This window comes from Papio anubis, chromosome 16, assembly GCF_008728515.1.
Source record: "Papio anubis isolate 15944 chromosome 16, Panubis1.0, whole genome shotgun sequence".
NCBI lineage: Eukaryota > Metazoa > Chordata > Mammalia > Primates > Cercopithecidae > Papio > Papio anubis.
In genome coordinates, this window is record NC_044991.1 from 5,322,890 (window position 1) to 5,345,394 (window position 22,505).

The 22,505-nt window shown below is 39.4% G+C and overlaps 1 protein-coding gene across 4 annotated transcripts in view; it reads left to right on the forward strand.

The window, feature by feature from the left end:
• SMC1B (structural maintenance of chromosomes 1B) overlaps positions 1–22,505 on the forward strand; it is a 63,250-nt gene that overhangs the window by 34,759 nt on the left and 5,986 nt on the right. For all 4 annotated transcript variants that reach the window (XR_652921.3, XM_003905695.3, XM_031656195.1 and 1 more), the window contains 10 exons: positions 4,627–4,764; positions 5,329–5,445; positions 7,182–7,288; positions 9,555–9,696; positions 10,923–11,068; positions 13,303–13,456; positions 14,480–14,578; positions 18,151–18,307; positions 19,123–19,277; positions 20,623–20,774. Coding sequence is in view for 3 of the 4 variants with exons in the window: in XM_003905695.3 (XP_003905744.2) it covers positions 4,627–4,764; positions 5,329–5,445; positions 7,182–7,288; positions 9,555–9,696; positions 10,923–11,068; positions 13,303–13,456; positions 14,480–14,578; positions 18,151–18,307; positions 19,123–19,277; positions 20,623–20,774 (1,367 nt within the window). In the remaining variant the exon portion in view is untranslated. The remainder of the gene's footprint in view (positions 1–4,626; positions 4,765–5,328; positions 5,446–7,181; positions 7,289–9,554; positions 9,697–10,922; positions 11,069–13,302; positions 13,457–14,479; positions 14,579–18,150; positions 18,308–19,122; positions 19,278–20,622; positions 20,775–22,505) is intronic.

A 22,505-nucleotide genomic window follows, 5' to 3' on the forward strand; every position in this document is an offset into this window, starting at 1 on the left:
GATGTAAGTGAAAGTTTTGGTATTATCTTCTGCGTTTCTTCCTCCTGACTGCAACGCAGTCAAGATGCAGCAGCAATACTGCACCAAAGGAAAAGCAAGCATGAGGATAAAAGTCATTGTACTAAGGAGCTGAAAATTAGATCCATTATTGATTAATGGCAAACTAGTTTTGCGTGAGGAAAAAAAATATACATATATATATTTAATGCCACTGTGATCTACACTGAAAAAAGGCTTCAGGAATATAAAATGGTATATAGCATATCATGGAAAATGGTATGATGGCTTCTCAAAAAATTAAAAATAGAATTACCATATTATCCTGCAATTCTTTCTTTTGTCACCCCAGAACCTGTGAATATGTTGGGCATATACCCAAAACAAGAAAGCAGGGTCTCAAAAAAGAGATTTATACACCCATATTCATAGCAGCATTATTCACAACAGCCAAAAGGTAGAAGCAATCCAGGTGTCTATCAACAGATGAATAGATAAACAGAATGTAGTATATACATACAATGGAATATTATTCAGCATTAAAAAGGGAGGAAATTCTGACATATGCTACAACATAGATGAAACTTGAGGACAAATACTGTCTGATTACACTAACATGAGGTACCTAGAGTAGTCAAATTCATAGAGACAGAAAGGAGACCAGTTGTTGCCAGTGGCTGGAGAAGGGGAGAATGAGTTGTTTAATTGAGACAGAGTTTCAGTTTTGCAAGATGAAGAGATCTGGAAATTGCTTGCACACAATGTGGATATATTTAAACACTACTGAACTGTACACTTAGAAATGGTAAAGATCTCACAACTATGCTTGACTAGCCAAATAAAAATGGTAAAGATGGTAAATTTTATGTTATGTATGTTTGACCACGAGTAAAAACCAAAAATAACCTCTGGGACCATATGAGTTTACAGCTTAGTTTTATGTAATATATAAAAAAGATGGAAACTTTCCAGCTTATTTTATAAAGGTAGTATAACTTTAATATAAAATAATATATAGTACAAAAAAAACCTAAAAGCTGACTTCCCTTATGAGTATAAATATATAATATCTAAATAAAATGTCAGTATTAGAGAATTGAGCACTGTAGTAAAATAATACATCTGACTCGATAGAATTTATTTCACAGATACATGGGTGTTTAAGTGATCATCATAATCCATTATATTAATGAATTAAAGGCAGGAGAAAAGTCATGTCATCATGTGTAAAAAAGGCATTTGATAAAATTCAGCAGCCAGACCTAATTAAAATACTAAGTAAAAGACTAATTAGTGGAAATTATTTAAATAAAATAAATAGCTCTTGAACAGAAATAATTGCTTAAATGGTGAAAACAGTGAAATCATTTTAGTTAAAATCAAGAAATAGACAGTTATCTGTTACCACTATTCAACGTAGTCTTGGAAGTGTGAACCCTGAATATCTGAGACAGGTGTCAGTTAATTTAGAAAGTTTATTTTGCTAAGGTTGAGGATGCACACCCATGACACAGTCTCAGGAGGTCCTGACAGCATGTGCCCAAGGTGGTCAGAGCACAGTTTGGTTTTATACGTTTTAGGGAGAAATGAAACATCGATCAACATGTAAGATGAACATTGTTCGGTCTGGAAAAGGCAAGACAACTGGAAGCAAAGGCAGGATAACTCAAAACAGAGAGGGGGTTTCCAGGTCATAGGTAGATAAGAGACAAATGGTTGCATTCTTTTGAGTTTCTGATGAAGCCTCTCCAAAGGAGGCAGTCAGATATGCATTTATCTTGGTGAGCAGAGGGGGGACTCTGAATAGAATAGGAGGCAGGTTTCCTCTACGCAGTTCCCAGCTTGACTTTTCCTTTTAGCTTAGTGATTTTGGAGCCCCAAGATTTGTTTTCCTTTCACATTTCCCCCCTTTTTAAAAATCTTTTGGTGAAAGCATTTTAGAGGAAAATGAGTCTCTGGTCTCAGGTTTCATGTGATCTCTTATGGCTAGGATGGTTTATTTCTAGACAGGTAGGTTCCAAGTTACTAGGAAAGCTGATTTTCTCATGTCCTGTGAAAATAGGAGAAGGAAGGAAGAACAACAAGAAACAAAAGAACAATCCTGGAAAATCGATATAGGTCACATTACTATGAAGTCCATACATTAGCAGGCAGGTATGAAAGTGGCTTATGTACGTAAATAGGTTGCTGTTATTTTCTTCTGAAATTTAAGTTGTCTAGCTTCAGTTCGTAGGGCTTTACGAAAAGCACAGCTTAGTTTCAGCGACTCCACATGAGGAAAAATGGGGAAAAAAGAAGGAAAAAATTGAAAACGTTATTTTGAAGACTTGTAACCAAGAAAAATTAGAATTTGGTCCAAACTGTAAAAATTCAAAAACATTAGGCAAGACTAGAATCTAATAACAAGTGTACTAGTTTTTGAAACATAATTTTTCTCTCTCCAATTTTCCATTTTTACTAAAGACAAGTTATGGTTGGACTGAATGCTGTATTATATACTTGGCCTGATTATTTGTATATAATGTTGCAAGAATAATTTTTTTTACATCAAGCCCAATCTCTAGAAAGACCATTATAATTTCCCTTTAATACGAGACAACTTGATCATATAAAAGTTTTTTGGGTTTTTTTCTATAAATCCTTTTATTGTGATTTACACAGACCATTCATGATATGCTTGAACTTTCTGGTTTGTCCTGAACATCCCTTTTTCTTAAACAACCATTCATTTTATTCTAGGACTAAATTTACCATACAAGATTCTTTCTCATATAAAATTATTTCTCTTTAAGCTTTCTTACCAAAAAAAAAAAAAAAAAAAAAACCCTCTATTTTTATAACTTTCTTTACTTCTCTCTTATTTTCTGATTCCTTTTACTTTGTTTTTATACATAACTTTTAAATAAGCTTTGAATTAGACAAAAATTGTTCACCTTTTTGAAATGGACACCCTTTTTTTTTTAAGAATGTTTTCCTACAATATATTTTTATTGGAAAATACCCAAATAATGAAATATCTATTATTTAATATAACTTTAGATTCCAAATTATGAGTTTGTCTATAAGTATTTATCCCATCACATTCGCCTAATTATTTTAATCATTTACCTATATTATTTATGAAAACTGCAATAGTCATCATTTAAAGTTATGGAACCACCATTGCAAACTTATAACTGAGGCAGTGAAAAACATCTGACTTAACTGACTCTACCTCGCTTCTAACCTCCAAGCTGTCCTTGTTCATTCCTGGGGATAGGCCAAACTAACTTTGGGAGGAAGTTAGGTTATAGTTTAGCTTTGAAACAAAGACAGTAACAGTCCTTTCCCAAAACAAACCTTACTGCCTGTGGACTAGATTGCCTAAAGCCTCAAGATTATAAGTTATGGTAATCTTACTAAATTCAAGATATAGCTATTTACAGGTATCTAACAGGTTAATGAAACAACAGGAACTCCAGAAATAGAGACCAGTATACTTAACAATTAATAATTAATGTTCAGCAAAGATGATGTTTCAGTTCAGTGAGAAAAGGATAGATTATTTAATAAATGGTATCAGCATATCTGCAGAAAGTAATTTTGTGCCCTATATTATTGTAAACCAAAAGTATCTGAGACAGGTCTTAATCAATTTAGAAGTTTATTTTGCCAAGGTTAAGGACATGCCCGTGACACTGCCTCAGGAGGTCCTGAGAACGTGTGTCCCAGGTCACCAGGCTGCAGCTTGGTTTTATGTTTTAGGAGACTTAAGACATCAGTCAATACATGTCAGATGTACCTTGGTTAAGTCCAGAAGGGAGGAGAACTGGGAGCTGGGGTTGGAGAAAGCACTTCCAAGTTATAGGTAGATTCAGAGTTTCTGCTTGGCGGTTGGTTGAAAGAGTTTATCTAAAGACCTGGAGTCGGCCAGGCGCAGTGGCTCACGTCTGTAGTCCCAGCACTTTGGGAGGCCGAGGTGGGCGGATCACAAGGTCAGGAGATCGAGCCCATCTGGCTAACATGATGAAACCCCATCTCTACTAAAAATACAAAAAATTAGCCAGGTGTGGTGGCGGGCACCTGTAGTCCCAGCTATTCGGGAGGCTGAGGCAGGAGACTGGCGTGAACCGGGGAGGTGGAGCTTGCAGTGAGCAGAGATCGCACCACTGCACTCCAGCCTAGGCTACAGAGTGAGACTCGGTCTCAAAAAAAAAAAAAAAAAAAAAAACCTGGAGTCAATGGGACGGAGTGTCTGAGGGAGTTAATTTGGTTGAGGCATAAGGTGAGTGAAAGAAGGGAATGAGGGAGGCAAGCCAAAAGGTAAAGATGCACTAAAAACAAGGCAATTACAAGATCCTGTTTATGTCGTTAATGTGTGTTGGATGGAATATACACACCCCTCTTCATTTTCCATTCCCAATTCTTTCCTGTTAAGCAATGTTAGTTTTTTTGAGGAAGCTGTATGGCGTTTTAGTTACTCCAGATCACTAATGTACTTAATTGCCCAGTCTCTTATCAGAGGAAAGGGAGGTAAGGCATGGGTGTGGTGGTATGTAAAAATCAGTGAATTATTACATATGAAAGCACTTTGAAAAGTGAAAGTGCTTTTCTATCATAAAATAGTCTCATATTTTTCTTTCTTTTTAGGATTTAATGAAGACACTCCGCAAAGAAACAGATTTGAAACAAATACAGACCCTGGTACAAGGAACTCAAACACGACTCAAATATTCACAAAATGAACTGGAGATGATTAAAAAGAAGCACCTTGTTGCTTTTTACCGGGTAATATAGATTTACATAAAATATGCTGGGCACTTGACCCAGGACATAGAATTTCAGGAATTACATTTATATAGCTCCATGTAATTTTTAGATACTTTTTTTTTTTTTCTGAGACAGTCTCACTCTGTCACCCAGGCTGAAGTACAGTGGCTCTGTTTCTGTTCTCTGCAGCCTCCGTCTCCCAGGTTCAAGTGCTCTTCCTGCCTCAACCTCCTGAGTAGCTGGATTACAGGCATGTAATTTTTGTATTTTTTTAGTAGAGATGGGGTTTCACCATGTTGGCCAGGCTGGTCTCAAAACTCCTGACTTCAGGTGATCTGCCCACCTTGACCTCCCAAGGATTAGAGCCACCACTCCCGGCCAATTTTTAGATACTTTGTCCCATGATTGAGATTATATTATAGTCCCTTAATTATTTATGTGGTATTTAATCTTTTATCCAGGTGAATTCATCTTATCTCATAGATTCTCCTTTTATTCTAAAAGATACCTATCACATTTTTGGCTTCACTATATAAAGCTAAAACAGCCATGTTAAAAAAAAATTTTCTCTTTTGTTGTTAGGAACAATCTCAGCTACAAAGTGAACTACTAAATATTGAGTCTCAATGTACTATGTTGAGTGAAGGAATAAAGGAACGACAACGAAGAATTAAAGAATTTCAAGAAAAGATAGATAAGGTCATAAATGTTATATTTATTCCTAAATGGTATATGTAGTTCTAGACCAGATACTAGATTTAGGGCTTCTTAAATATATGCTAAAGCAAAGGTTGATAGGTAACAGTGCCCTATCAGAAACAACAGTGTTGTAAGCTAAGTTTTATTGGTTTGCCAAATTAATTTCCTTGTGTTTTTTGAGAACCTCTGTTGCTCACCTCAAGAGACAATGACCTGTGCCTACTCTCCTCTGCACTCCAACCTCTCCTTACCCATTGTGAAAATTATAGGCTCATTCTTTTCTCCCACTTCCCTAATACTGTGAGGGAAAGAAAACTGTCATTCAGCTTATCTTTTAAAGTTATTTATTCACTCAGTAGTTCTTTTTAAAACACCTATTCTGTGTCAGGCACAGTACTTGGCTCTAGGACAATAAAAATTTGGTCACCTAGCTTCTGCTTATAAAGGGACAGAAACTTTCTGATTTAATTCATTCTACTGTGGGGTATCTCTGATCCTTAGAAAGTGATTTGTTATACCCCCGCTCTATTGATTCCACCCATTGCTTTTAGGCCTGATCTTTACCACATGATTTGGAACCATACTTTTTGTGCTTCCTAATTAGTTATCTCTTTTCCAGGTTAAATAGCCCTAGTTTCTTTATTCATTTCACATTACCATGGATTTAAGACCAGCTCTGGTAACCATCCTCTGGATGTTTATCAATGCCCCTGAACAGAGCATGTCAAAATATTTCCTAGCCAGTACAGCATATTGTGGGTTTTTATGTTTATAACTGTAACTTTCCATGACTTGGATTATCTAGTCATGCTAATTGTAGCTTACTACTGCATCAGTCATATCACATTCATATTTAATGTATATTCAACTACAATATGGAAGTTTTTAAAATGTCCTGTTCTTAAAATAGGTCTTTCTCATCCTATAATTATACATAAAATCAGAGCTTTAAAACATTGAGGTTAAATTTCACTTTGTTGAATTTCCCCATTCTAGTTTTTCCAAATCTTTTTCATTCTTAATTCTATGCCTCATTCCACTTGTTATTATACTGGCAAAGGTGCTATTGTATTACTCATACATAAAGAATCTTTTCTTTATTTATGTAGAATGTTATATTTTGGTGGGTCTAAAGTAAATGGAATTCTTCCAGTTTTATATTAAACACTCATAAAGCCAAAACACTTAATAAGGCCAGTTATGAGCTTTCTTAGTTTTTTTGAATAAGAGATTTGAAAGTAGGTGGGCATAATTTATGGACTTAAAGGAAAAGAAAGTACTGGCTTCTCAGAATATAGTAATGCTTGGTGGGATTAGTTTTCGGCCTAATTCAGGAAAATCTTGGAGGGAAAAACTTATATTTAAGATTATATATTTCTTGGCCAGGCACAGTGGCTCACGCCTGTAATCCCAGCACTTTGGGAGGCCGAAACGGGCGGATCACGAGGTCAGGAGATCGAGACCGTCCTGGCTAACACGGTGAAACCCGTCTCTACTAAAAATACAAAAAAAAAATTGGCTAGGCGTGGTGGCAGGCGCCTGTAGTCCCAGCTCCACGGGAGGCTGAGGCAGGAGAATGGCGTGAACCTGGGAGGCGGAGCTTGCAGTGAGTGGAGATCATGCCACTGCACTCCAGCCTGGGTGACAGAGCGAGACTCTGTCTCAAAAAAAAAAAAAAAGATTATATATTTCTTAAAATTGCTTATTAAATCTGTTTTTTAAAAATAACTTAAAAGGTAGAAGATGATATCTTCAAACACTTCTGTGAAGAAATTGGTGTGGAAAATATTCGTGAATTTGAGAACAAACGTGTTAAACAGCAACAAGAAATTGATCAAAAAAGGTATTTTTATATTAAAAAAGGTATTATATGTTGGTAAGAAGCTTACATATTTATGAAAATAGTTATTATTTCATAATTTAGAGGAATTATGCCTGAGTTTCATTTCATCAAGAAACAGCTAGGCCGGGTGCGATGGCTCACACCCGTAATCCCAGCAGTTTGGGAGGCCGAGGCAGGCAGATCACGAGGTCAGACTATTGAGACCATCCTGACTAACAAAAAATCAGCTGGGTGTAGTGGTGGGTGCCTGTAGTCCCAGCTACTTGGGAGGCTGAGGCAGCAGAATGGCGTGAACCTGGGAGGCGGAGCTTGCAGTGAGCCGAGATCATGCCACTGCACGCCAGCGTGGGCAACAGAGCGAGACTCTGTCTCAAAAAAAAAAAAGGAGAAGAGATCCTACAAGATGTTAGCAAGTTGAAGAGATGAGAAAGAATCATTAAAAGAGCAGCTAGTCAGGGGAAAGGAAAGCCAGGGTAATGTGACGCCCTAAAGCCAAGTGAAGAAGTGTTTCACTTCTACATCGTCTGTATGTCTGCCTCCTGCGGCACAAATAAATTTCTTAACCTCTCCTACAGGCAGTGTGGTCACGGATGAAGAGCAGGGATTTCGTTGTCCCTCTGTCTGAGTGTGTCATCCCTGGCTCTACCACTAAGTGGGTAGCCTTGGGCAAGTTGCTTAACTCTCTGTTCCTTGATCTTCTCATCTGTTAAATAAAGATGATAGTATTACTGACCTAGGAGAGTTTTACAACTTGTAAGTTAATTCATGTAAAAACTTTTATAACAGTGTCAGGTATATAGTAACCTCTCATTAAATAGTTTTTAATGTTTTAATTGTTATAGTTGTTTTTGTATTAGCAGTGTCTAGCACAATATCTGTTAGTACTTAATGTTTCTTGAACAACTGATTCTGTTAGCAGGGTGTGTAGAGGTACTTAGTGTTTCTTGAACACCTGATTCTGTTAGCAGGGTGTGTAGAGGGGTAGGTGGAGCATGGAGGGATGAGCTACAGTTGATAATGGAATTCTTTATGAGGAGTTTATGAAGCTGGCACAGTAGAAATGAAAGTTCCCAAGTTTGGTGTTTATATAAGAATAGTTATTTGAGCCGGGCGTGGTGGCTCACGCCTGTAATTCCAGCACTTTGGGAGGCAGAGGCAGGTGGATCACTTGAGGTCAGTAGTCGAGACCAGCCTGGCCAACAAGGCGAAACCCTGTCTCTACTAAAAATACAAAAATTAGCCGGGCATGGTAGCACACACCTGTAATCCCAGCTACTAGGAAGGCTGAGGCAGGAGAATTGCTTGAACCCAGGGAGCGGAGGTTGCAGTGAGCTGAGATCACGTCACTGCACTCCAGACTAAGCAACAGAGCGAGACTCCATCTCAAAAAATAATAATAATAATAATAATTTGAAAAGACTAAATAATAAGAATAACACATAAATTATAATTTAAAGAAAAAGAGGGGAGGAAATCTGTAGATTATAAAAGATTTAAGAAACATACCCATATGCAATGTGTGGATACTGATTCAAACAACCAATTTTTCTTTTTTTTTTTTAAAGAAATTTTTTTGTATTTGTTTTCGTTTTTGTTTTTTTGAAATGGAGACTCGCTTTGTCACCCAGGCTGAAGTGCAGTGGCGTGATCTCAACTCACTGCAACCTCCACCTCCCAGGTTCAAGCAGTTCCTACTGCCTCAACTTCCTGAGTAGCTGGGACTGCAGGCACACACCACCAAGCCTGGCTCATTGTTGTATTTTTAGTACAGGTGGGGTTTCACCATGTTGGCCAGGCTGGTCTCGAACTCCTGATCTCAAGTGATCTGCCACGTTGGCCTACCAAAGTGCTGGGATTACAGGCATGAGCCACTGCACCCAGACTAAAAGAAAATTTTTAAAAAGGAAATTTGGCAGTGACAGCAATTTGATATTAATGAATTATATTTTAGCCATAATACTTTATGGTTATGAGTTAAAAGTCATTTCACTTCCAGAGATACATACACAAATATTTACAGATGAAATTACATCATGTCTAGAACTTGCTTCAAATAAGCCAGCGGTAAGAGGGGCAATTAGTGGAGTTATAGATGAAACAAGAATGAGCATGAATTGATAATTATTAAGTTGGATGACAGCTACTTGGGGGTTCATTATAGTATTCCTTTTATTTTTATATTTGTTTGAAATTTCCCATAAGAAAAAGTTAAGAAGGAATCAAAGTTTTCTGTTAACACTTGTAATGCTTGACTTTATTATACTAGATTAGAATTTGAAAAACAAAAAACTCGGCTTAATATTCAACTTGAGTATAGTCGCAATCAGCTTAAGAAGAAACTGAATAAGATGAACACATTAAAAGAAACTATCCAGAAAGGTAGTGAAGATATTGATCACCTAAAGAAGGTAATTAATAATGGGTGACTGAAGTGCTTCTTCATTGAAATTATGACTTCCTTCATGTAGTAAACCTTTTGTGATCTCCTGAAGGGTCCTGTTAGTGATCGAAGGGGTTGGGGACAGATTTAAGAAATACTTAGGCCGGGCGCAGTGGCTCAAGCCTGTAATCCCAGCACTTTGGGAGGCCGAGACGGGCGGATCATGAGGTCAGGAGATCGAGACCATCCTGGCTAACACGGTGAAACCCCGTCTCTACTAAAAAATACAAAAAAAAAATAGCCAGGCAAGGTGGCGGGCGCCTGTAGTCCCAGCTACTTGGGAGGCTGAGGCAGGAGAATGGCGTAAACTCGGGAGGCGGAGCTTGCAGTGAGCTAATATCCGGCCACTGCACTCCAGCCTGGGCGACAGAGTGAGACTTCGTCTCAAAAAAAAAAAAAAAAGAAATACTTAAAGTAAAATCAGCAGAGCTTTATGAATTACTGGCTGTCAGCATGGGAGGAAGGGCAAGGGGGTGCCACAGATGACTCATTAGTTCTAACTTGGGTGATTGGTGAATGAGAGCAGCCGGTTAAGGAGAGAAAATTCTGGACCTGTGGAGCTTGAGTTGCCTATGTAATGTCTAGATGGCAATTTCCAGCAGGCTGTTAAAGAGTAGATAATGGGAGAAGTCTAGGCTGAAGATACAGATTTGGGAGTTGCTGGTTTATGGGAGTAAACTGAAACCACATGAGAATGGTTGAGATACCCTAGCAGGGAGGTAGGCAGTGAAGAGCAGTGGAGCAGCGATGGGATCTGGAAGATGGTCACTTAGCTTATGAGGAGAGCCAGAAGAGGTGGTATCACAGAAGCCCCAGAGTTTCAGGAAGGAGGAAATGATCAAGGCTGTCAAAAACATAAAAGTCTGGAAAATGTTTAATTCCCAATTAGAGATCATGATAGCAAAAACACTCTCATTGGAGAGTGGGAACAGAAGTCAGATGGCAGTGAGCTGAGGAATGAATCCAAAATGAAGGATAAAAAACAATAGCAAAATGAACGACAAAGGCAGGTAATGATCACCAGTTTCTAAAAAGTATAGAATGTGAGTCACCGTCCATGATGGAGGGTCAAGTAGCACATAGGGTGAGAAGGTTCATCTCAGGATAACTGGTTTGGTGTTATTGATTAGATCATAGAATTACCTTATTAATATAGAAGATGGTAAATCTACAATACAGATCCTCTCTGTTCAGGCTGAAGAAAACTGTCTGCAGATAGTGAATGAACTCATGGCAAAGCAGCAGCAACTTAAGGACAGACGTGTCACTCAGAACTCCAATGCCGAGAAAGTTCAAACTCAAATTGAAGAGGAACGGAAGAAGTTTCTGGCTGTTGATAGGTAATTAAGACTTCATCAGTTTGAAAGACCTAGTCAGAGTTTTAAACATGGACACCAACTATCTGAAATATACTAAATGAGTTGCATTTGAATATGTGCCCTTTGTTGCTCTTAGTCTCACATCACACCCTTCAGACATTCTAATTTTTTTCAAACATTCTAAACCAGGAGAGGTGGTTAATTGTTTAGAGCAAATGGTGTTTTGTTTTTTCTTCAGACGGAGTCTCCCTTTGTTGCCCAGGCTGGAGCGCAGTGGCATGATCTCAGCTTACTGCAACCTTTGCCTCCCAGGTTCAAGTGATTCTCCTACCTCAGTCTCCCGAGTAGCTGGGACTACAGGAGCACACCACCACGCCTGGCGTGTGTGTGTGTGTGTGTGTGTGTGTAGGTTTTTCTTTTGTAGTAGAGACCGGGTTTTACTATGTTGGCCAGGCTGGTCTCGAACTCCTGACCTTAAGTGATCTGCTCGCCTCAGCCTCCCAAAGTGCTGGGATTACAGGCATGAGCCACTGTTCCTGGCGTAGAACAAATAGTTATTTATTTATTTATTTATTTATTTTTTGAGACTGAGTCTCGCTCTGTTGCCCAGGCTGGAGTGCAGTGGCGCGATCTCGGCTCACTGCAAGCTCCGCCTCCCGGATTCACGCCATTCTCCTGCCTCAGCCTCCCGAGTAGCTGGGACTACAGGTGCCCGCCACCACGCCCTGCTAGTTTTTTTGTATTTTTTTAGTAGAGACGGGGTTTCACCGGGTTAGCCAGGATGGTCTCAATCTCCTGACCTCGTGATCCACCCGTCTCGGCCTCCCCAAATAGTTATTTTTGTTAGATGAAAACATGAACCTGTATAGAGTCCCTTACCCTAATTCTACCTTGACATTTCTGTCTTCCTGTTGTACAGAGATTCCCTCTAGTCTGTGCAAGATAGCGTAGAGAGTAAGGAGATAGAATTTGGAGCCACAATTTCTGGTTTCATATCCCAGCTCTGCTGTTTACATATGATACCTTAATTTCCTCATCAGTAATGGAGATAGTAATAGTGCCTACCTCACAGAATTGCTGTAAGTATTACATATGTTAATATTCATATGCACTTAGAGTGCCATTGCACTCCAGCCTGGGCAACAAAAGTGAAATTCTGTCTCAAAAAAAAAAAAAAAAGTACCTGTGCCAGGTACTTAGACCAGTACCTGGCATAAGATTAGCTTGTGTGTTTGCCATGATGATGGCAACGACACTTTGAATTGACTGGCCTGTACCAAAATGACACTTGCTTTCCTGTCATGCATCATGATTTACACAACTATGAGTGATTAGAGAAAATTAATTCTCTGTTTTTGCTCAGCCTTTTGGCATTTCACAATTTTTCTCACTATTCGAAGACCTTCAGTGTTTCAAGATACAGCCAGAAAGTTCTAAGATTTTGGAGTGGAATTAAAGTCTGTTTACTCTTGCTTTGTAAAAACTCTTGTATTTTGTGTAAATAGAACACATTCTCCTTTTTTTTTTTTTTTTAAGAGATGAGGTCTCATTATGTTGGTCTTAAACTTCTGGGCTCAAATGATACTCTTCCCTTGGCCTTCCAAAGTGCTGGATTACAGGCGTGAGCCACCACACTCAGCCCAAACAGAATACTTTCTTTTTCCCTTCATATTCTTGAAAAATACATAGTTCTTACTTTCTTCTTTTTTTTTCTTTTTTCCATTTTCTTTTGGTCCTCTTTCCAGTTCTTTTAAAAATCCCACATCATTTCGATTAGTAAAACCCAAGCCCTTATTTTCAGATAGAAGGCATTACTACATTAGTGGTGGTGGTAGTAAAGAAACCAGATTATTAAGTGTATATGACTTACCTGGCAAGGGATTTCTTTTGCTAAGAGACTATTTTTCTTGGTTTGAGGTCTAAAATGTGGAGCTTATATTTGAGTGAGAATTGCAACTTGAAAAATTGCTCAGATTTAAAAATAAAGTAACTAGGAAAGCACTGTCTTTGGTAACCGTGATTAAATTAGTAACATGTATTAGTGGAAAATGCTCCCTTAGATTAACTGAGTATATTCATGACCTTTCTCAGGAGTGTTAACAATTAAATTACAAGCATCAGTGAGAGGATTCTAGAACTTACAGCACTCACAGGAATAATCTTTTTTTCATATAAGTTTATAGCATACATTTTTCTTCCTTGGTGCAGTGTTATATAATGAGTAAAATTACTTTTTCATATCGGTGTAATTACAGGGAAGTGGGGAAGTTGCAAAAAGAAGTTGTAATTACTCAAACTTCTCTGGAACAGAAACGATTAGAGAAGCATAACTTGCTGCTTGATTGCAAAGTGCAAGACATTGAGATAATCCTTTTGTTCGGGTCACTGGATGACATCATTGAAGTGGAGGTATTCTAGCAAATGACTGTAAAATATGTGCCATTGTGTGGAACTTAATGCATTGCCCTTTGCTTATTCTTTCTCTTGTTCTGTAGCCCCTTTAGGGATGGTGAAGACATCTCCTAGGAGGGAAAAAGGGCAAAATGACTGTCATCTCAGAGGACCAGGGCCACAGGATGAACCCATGTTTCTTACCTACATATTAGATACCCAAGAGAAATCAGAGAATTAAAGTTGTTGGAGTTAAGAATGTTTTTGCACAATGAGCCACAGGCAGTATGCAGATCATCTGCTGCTTGGGCGGTTCCCTGGACTCTCGTAATATTTTACATCATGTGGAGGGGGTGGTTCTTGCTCTGCACCTTCTCCAACAGTTGTATTGAGGTCCTTCTCAGAAGAAACATGCCCTGCTGAGTATCTCTAGGTGGTGAGGGAAAAGGAAGAGGCAAGAATGGACACCAAAGAAATCACAAGATAAAACCAAGCCTCACTAACATTTCCCTGTTGGCCTTTTTTCTTTCTTTTTCACCACATTTGGATTATACAGAACATTTTAGATTGGCTGGAAGTACAGTCATTCCTTGGTATCCACAGGGATGGTTCCAGGATCCCCCATGTATACCAAAATCCAAGGATGCCGAAGTCTCTTACCTAAAATGGCATAGTTTTGGTATATAACCTATGCACATCCTCCCATACACATGCGTGCCTCATTTTATTGTGCTTCACAGATATTGCAGGGTTTTTTGTTTTTGTTTTTGTTTTACAAGTTGAAGGTTTGTGGTAACCCCATGTTGAGAACGTCTGTTGGTACCGTTTTTCCAACAGCATCTGCTCACTTTTCTGGGTCTCTCTGTGACATTTTGATAACTCTAAATCTTTCAAACTTTTTTTTATTATTTATCTGTTAAGGTGATCTGTGATAAGTGATCTTTGATGTTACTATTGTAATTGTTGTTGGAGTGCCATGAACCACTCCCATATAAGACAACAAACGTAATCAACAAATGTATGTGTTCACGTATTTTTCAGATGGGAACTGAAGCAGAAAGTACCCAGGCAACAATTGATATCTATGAAAAAGAAGAAGCCTTCGAAGTAGACTACAGCTCTCTAAATGAGGATTTGAAGGTAATGGAAAGCTTTCTGTTGTTTATCACTCACAGTAATATGGAATATTTAAATATTACAGAATCATTTTTGGAAGATAGAATTTAGGTTTTTTTTAAAGAAGATTTCCTAATGGTTTTGAAAGAAATATACAAAGGAAAAACAGTATAATCATGAAACTTCTGACACCAAATTGTGGGTCTCTCCCACACCAAGCAGTTCTCTAATTCTTTGAATACCAAGTGGGTATTCTACAATCCAGTTCAATTCTGACACTGTCTACCTGCAGTTAGCATCAGATCCCACAAGGTCATGGCTCAGTCCCACAAGACTGGCCACTCTTCAGATGCCAATCACAAGTCCAGGCCTCCCAGACTCATGGCCAGTTGGCTGTAAATCAGGAGTTTCCACAACCCCTTCCACAGATTTGATAATTTGCTAGAATGGCTCATAGAACTCAGGGGAATACTTCATTTACATTAACCAGTTCATTTTTAAAGGCTACAACTCATGGAACAGCCAAATGGACGAGATACATAGGACTAGGTATGAGAAAGGGTCCATGCCCTATCTCATGCCTTCTCCAGGCTTGTCACCCTCCCAGCATCTCGTGTGTGGTCACCAACCTGGAAGCTCTTCACAACCCACTGTTTAGGGATTCTTATGGGAGCTTCATTACATACATGATTAATAAATCATGGGCAATTGGTGATCCAGACTCAATCTTCAGCCTTTCTCCCCCATCTCCTTAGAGAAGAGGGACTGAAGGTTCCAGCCCTCCAATCACCTGGTTGGTTCCTCTTGCAATAGTCCCCATCTTCCAACAGTCAGCTCATTAGGTATGATTGAAAGGGGCTTATCATGAATAATAAAAGATGCCCCTCTCACTCCTACCACTCAGGAAATTGCAAATGTTTTAGGTATGCTGTGCCTAGAACTGGGATGAAAACCAAATATATATTTATTGTATCATGTTATCACAAAATAGCAGTAAATATATTGGTTACTTTAAAAAATGTTTATGTCAGCATTTCTGACTGTGTTGTGTAGAACACTGGTATGAAATGTCTGGCCAAATAAGAAAAGTTTCTGTGGTTACTTTTTGAGAAAGTCTTTTCCCTTCTTGGGAAGGGAAGAGATTCACAATGTATATTAAAGTTTTTGAGAAGTCCTTCAATAAACAAAAGTAACCAACTACTTACTCCAGCATCCCAAATTTGCTCTGCTGGCATCCCACTGCAGTACCCTCAGTAGACACAGGCCTCTCTCAGGATTGTAGGTGATGGTGTGGCACACCCTTCACAGTTGCAGAGCACAGAGCTGGACTCCAGCTTTAATTTAACTTAATTTCGTGCCTTTAATTGAGCAGCTCTGGCTCTGTTTCCTAGTCATCCCTGTAGCCATACATGTCTTTGGGCGTTGGCTTCATTCTGAAGCTGCTTCTCTCCTGAAGACAAAATGAGCGCATATTCTTGGCTTTCCAGCCACACAGCTGCAACCTTCAGAGAAGAAAGAAGCTGTCTTTTGTAGTGGTACTAGTGAAAGGAAAATGAAAACTTGGACCCCAATTCACTATACCAAGAGAAAGAAATCAGGCTGAAAGCTGAGTCATGCAAAAAACTGCCTTTCCTTTTGTTCCTAAGCAGAGAGCTACATATAAAAAATTAAGTATCAGGCCAGGCGTGGTGGCTCACGCCTATAATCCCAACACTTTGGGAGGCCAACGTAGGCAGGTCACCTGAAGTCAGGAGTTCGAGACCAGCCTGGCCAACATGACGAAACCCTGTCTCCACTAAAAACAAACAAAAAAAAATAGCCAGGCACAGTGGCATGTGCCTGTAATCCCAGCTACTCAGGAGGCTTAGGCAGGAGAATTGCTTGAGCCTGGGATGTAGAGGTTGCAGTGAGCCAAGATTGTGCCACTGCAGTCTAGCCAGGGTGACAGAGAGAGACTCGGTTTCAAAAAAAAAAAATTATCTCCCCAGGTAGAGACTCCGTGGGGAGATATTTGTGGTTTTTCGTCTTATGGTAAAGTGCTAATTTACTGAGCATGAGGTGAATACATAATTGACTGTTTCCTACCTACTTTTCTCTTGCAACATATGGATTCAGTGATGTGACCATATACTTCCTCTTGCTTCTGCCTGCTTTTCCCCTTTAAATATCAAAGCCCTCAAAATCATCTTTCGAGAAAGGCACAGACTTCTCTCTGGGGCATGTCCTTAACCTTGGTAAAATAAACTCAACTGACTGAGACCTATCTCAGATACTCCTTGGTTTACATGCTTTTCTAAAACTGAAGAAAGGTTTTACCTACAAAGCCCTAGCAATTGTCCCCTCATCACAGTTGCCTGAATGGGGTCACATATTCATTGCTGAACCAATCACTGTAGAGGGAGGAGGATGGTGAACTTTACCTTAAACCAAGCAGGCCCTGCCTCTCAGTCTAAGTACGTGGGGTCCAGGAGGGAGAAGTGGATCTACCTGGTCAAAAGCATGTGCTGCATTAAAAGAAAAAATGGAAACAGATGCTGAGTAACAATATCCACCACATCTTTTCAGTTCATATGCTGTTAATATATTTTGTTAGACTTTTTTTGTTTTGTTTTTTGTTTTGTTTTGTTTTTGAGACAGAGTCTTGCTTTGTTGCCCAGGCTGGAGTGCAATGGCGCAATCTCGGCTTACTGCAACCTCTGCCCCCCGGGTTCAAGCAACTCTCTTGCCTCAGCCTCCGAGTAGCTGGGATTACAGGTGTCTGCTACCATGCCCGGCTAATTTTTGTATTTTTAGTAGAGATGAGGTTTCACCAAGTTGGTCAGGCTGATCTCGAACTCGACCTCAGGTGATCCACACACTTTGGCCTGCCAAAGTGCTGGGATTACAGGTATGAGCCATCATGCCCGGCCTACTTTTTGTACACTGATTGTATTTGTGGCCAAAAAAAAAAAAAAAAAAAAAAAAATTTTCTGGAAGGGCATGGCTACTTTTTCTCTTCATCACTCGTGCCAGGTTTAAGTGTTAACCTGTCTAGCTGGATTGGATCCCCTCTCCCTGCCCCGTAGTACCTATGTTTGCCCTGTCAGAAGTCTTTTCACCCCACTGTAAAAGCCGGTTTAAATCGCAGCTACTCGGGAAGTGGGAGGACTGCTTGAGGTCAGGAGCTCGAGACCAGCCTGAGCAACAGAGTGAGACCTGTCTCTTAGAAAAAATTTTTAATCCAGTTAATGTGTCTGACTTCCCTGTGAGTCTTTAAAGGCAAAGACTAAATAGCTTCCATCATTGAATCCTCAGTGTAATACATAGTAGATTATGAATATTTTTAAATAAATGAAGGTGAAGTATAAATTGTTGCTTTTTAGCCAGATTAAAAAAATGAGCCGAAATGTGTTCCAAGAAAAGAGCACAGCCGATTCAGGAAGCTATAAGTATTGCAGCAGGACTGCACCTCCCGGGCTCAGAGAGGGCTTTGGGGAGAGAAGGAGTGGATGACAAGACCTGGGGGGTCCAGATGGTGAAGGGCCACACACACACCCTACCTTGCTGGATGTAGAAGGCATGCCATGCCAGTCAGTGTTGTTCTTTGCCCATAATAGGCTCTACAGTCTGATCAAGAAGTCGAGGCCCACCTTAGGCTCTTACGGCAGCAAGTAGCATCCCAGGAAGATATCTTACTGAAAACAGCAGCCCCAAACCTGCGAGCACTGGAGAACTTAAAGACTGTCAGAGACAAGTTTCAAGAATCCACAGATGGTAAAATTGAGTTTAGTCACTAACAAGATTATATTCATGGGTGTTTTGATTTCTATAACATTTGCCAACAATTTCCCCTCTGTTGTCCCTTTTTGTTGTAGATTTTTTCCTCTGTGGTCTTATATTAATGTGTACTTTTAATACTGAATCATTAATTGTTTCCTTTTTGAAGTGTTTTGCTTTAATTTAAAACCAAGTTTATTGGTGATTTTAAAAAACATATATTTTTTTTCACACCAACAAAATTGACATAATAAATACTCTATCAGGCTGGGTGCGGTGGCTCACGTCTGTAATCCCAGCACTTTGGGAGGCTGAGGTGGGTGGATCACCTGAGGTCAGGAGTTCAAGACCAGCCTGGTCAACATGGTAAAACCCCGTGTCTACTAAATATTATAAAAATTAACTGGGTGTGGTGGCACACGCCTGTAGTCCCAGCTATTCAGGAGGCTGAGGCAGGAGAATCACTTGAACCTGGGAGGTAGAGGCTGCAGTGAGCCGAGATCACGCCACTGCACTTCAGCCTGAGCAACAGAGCAAGACTCCGTCTCTAAATAAATAAATAAATAAATAAATAAATAAATACCCTATCAGAACTTGTCAATATTATTTAGCAGTTAGCCCTACTGGAAAAGAGACTCATCAATTCTAAGAGCTAGTCTCTTGGAATTAATAGTAGTTTAGGTATTTTGAAGGTAACTTTACTCAAGAGATCCAAACTCAAATCCAATTTTAAAAATATTTTATGCTTTACAGTTTAAGTAAAAGAACCTCCTCAGTGGTCTCTAAAATAAAAAACATTGATTCTCTCTTAGCTTTTGAGGCCAGCAGAAAGGAAGCCAGAATGTGTAGGCAAGAGTTTGAACAAGTGAAAAAAAGGAGATACGATCTTTTCACCCAGTGTTTTGAGCATGTCTCAGTCTCAATTGATCAAATCTACAAGAAGCTCTGCAGAAACAACAGCGCCCAAGTATGTATCTTTCATCCTCCAATACTAGTGGGAAATCTGTGTTACTGGTGGTGGTTTTTTTTTTTTTTTTTGGTGGGAAATAAATAACCGCTGCCACATTATTTGAGCAACTCACTCATGGGGCAAAGTCAGTTCATGAAGAGTGGTTATCTAATGACCTGCATTGTAGATCCCGTTCACTCCACACTATTCAGTATGGACAAGTCAAAACCTTTCTGGGTCTGTTTCTTCATCCGAAAAATGAATGGACTAAATCATTTGGTTTCCAAATTCTCTTTTAGTTCCAAAATTCTGTAGTCTGGTACTAATTTGATTTTATAGAACTGTTGTTTTCTGTGGTAAATGTGGAATACTAGAGGATCCTGGGAAGATGGTTCATCTGTGGAGTTGACCAGAGTAACAAAAGAGAGGTAAAGAACTAAAGGCAGGGTTCAAATTCAGATATGACCCTTTTAATGATAACCACTCCCATTCCATTATCAATATCCGTAGCAAATACTCGTGGAATTGAATGTGAAATAAAGATGTAGGTCGGGGCTTACGTACCTCTTCTGCTTTTGTTTTCTCATGTTCTTTTATGACTAAAAGGTGATCCTGGATCAGATATTTAGAACTTCAACTGAAAATAACTTATTTTCAGTAAAGTAAGATTAAACCCATTAACTCCTTTTTTTGTTTGTTTGTTTGTTTTTGAGACAGAGTTCCCCTCTGTTGCCCAGGCTGGAATGCAGTGGTGCGATCTCAGCTCACTGAAACCTATGCCTCCCAGGTTCAAGTGTCTCAGCTTCCCAAGTAGCTGGGATTACAGGCACACACCAACAAGCCTGGCTAATTTTTGTATTTTTTGTAGAGACAGGGTTTCACCATGTTGGCCAGACTGGTCTCAAACTCCTGACCTCAAGTGATCCGCCTGCCTCAGTCTCCCAAAGTGCTGGGATGACAGGTGTGAGCCACCACGCCTAACTCTTTGAGAACAAGATTCATCTCTGTATCTACAGTTCCTGGCCCATAATAGGTATTCAGTAAATGTTTGATGAATATATCAGTGAGCGAATTGCATGAAGACTGTTTTGTAAGACTGTGGCAGGTGCCTCTGAGGTTTGACTGGCAGTCTGGTGGAAAAGGCTGATCCCTGGGTATGTTAGAGTGTTTTCCATCTACCGCCTATCCAGACAACCCTGTTTTCTGTGATTACATGTAGAACTAAATACATTATTTATAGGCATTGGTAGTTTTCCATCAAAATTGGAGAAAAGCTAACCAATAGAATATTTTGCAGTTAAACTCCAAGTTGAACTTTATCAGTTGCTTTTCTGATATTGCTAAATAAACATATGTGTTTCAGGCATTTCTTAGCCCAGAGAACCCTGAAGAACCTTACTTGGAGGGAATTAGTTATAACTGTGTGGCCCCAGGCAAACGGTTTATGCCAATGGACAATTTGTCAGGGGGAGAAAAGTGTGTGGCCGCCTTGGCTCTCCTGTTTGCCGTGCACAGGTAAGCTCAAAAAAGCTATTCAGTTTTCATATAGGGCAGAAGCCAAGGGGACCTTCCTACAGAAGATATATTAACTATTGTCTTTATTAATATTTAGCAAATGGGATACAAAACTATCTTCTTCAGCCAGACAATTCAGATTATGTTTTAGGCCTACAACAATTTAGACTTTAGACAGAAAATCTAAGAGAGAATTCAGATTTTTAGTGGGTTTTTTTTTTTTTTTTTTTTTTGGAGACAGAGACTTGCTATGTTGCCTAGGCTAGGCTCAAACTCCCAGATCAAGTGATCCTTCTGCCTCAGTCACCTGAGTAGCCAGGACCACACGTACGTGCTACCATGCCCAGCTAGTTAGTGACAGATTTTTATTCAATTTCTGTTATTATCAATAGCTACTACTATTCCATTTTAGAAAGAAAAAATATTTGGAATGGCCAGAGGTGACATCAGGATTGAAAAAAATCCCAATTTGTATATTATTTTCTTAGTCAATATTCAGAGATCTGCTACTTAGTAAAGAATGTTGAAGTATTTCTTCTATAAAAGTATTTAATCTCCTTATTTCCACTGATGGTGGTGGAACTGTTTCTTTGTAAAACAAATCAAGAAATAAAAAGTTATCTACAATTAAGGCAATTCGCCTCTTTCAACATTCAGAATATTAGATGAAGATCTAAAGTATAGATGCTGAACCTCGGCAACATAGTGAGACCCCGTGTCTACAGAAAATAGAAAAAAGTTAGCCAGATGTGGTGACACATGTCGGTAGTCCCGGCTACCCAGAGGCTGAGGTGGAAGGATTGCTGGAGCCCAGGAGTTCGAGGCTGCAATAAACTGTGATGACGCCACTGCACGCTAGCCTAGGTGAAAGAACAAAACTCTGTCTCAAAAAATATACATATAATACAATCAGTAAAATATAGATGCTGCTGCTTTTCTATTTCCGTGACCAGGAACAAAAACATACAAGAGTTTGACAACTTTTTACTAGTCTCTAGAAGGAAAAGGAATAGGCTGCCACAGGAAAGGAAAAGAGAAAACCATAGTAGCTGGAGGCCTGCTCTGAACAAGTAATCTGAGCAGAATCAGACTAGGTGGCACCCACATCCATTTAGTCAACAGATACTTACTAGTTACTGTGTATCAGGTGCTGCTGCAGGCAGTGGGGAGACAGCTGTGAACAAAACAAAACGCCTGCCTTGAAGATACTTCATTTTAGTTGGGGAAGGCAGATAATAAATAAGGTAAATTAGTAAACTAATTATCCAATATAGAGAACATTAGAAAGTGACAAGTTCTGTAGAGAAAAAAAGCAGGGAATGGAGATGGTGAGTGGCAGGGAAGTGGTTAGCAATATTAAAGAGTCATCTGGGAAGGTCTGTTTCAGAAGGTAACATTTGAGCAAAGATTTGAAGGAATAAATGGAACAGGTCATGTGGACAGCTAAGGGAAGAATGTTCTTAGACATCAGCAATAGCAAGTGCAAAAGGCTCCAAGGCCAGAGTGAGCCTAGCATGGATGGAGAATAGACTGTATGCAGCAGTGGCAGGCACAGGGCTAAGACTGGTCACAATCAAGGTGAAAGACAGCGATGGTGATTGGGCCAGGGTGAGAGGATATGGTTGTGCAGACGGAATTTGCTGACAGGTACGGGTGTGAAGGAAGAGATGTGAAGGGGATGGCTCTGTGGGTTTTGACCTAATCGACTAGAGTAATAAGAGCTGCCATTAA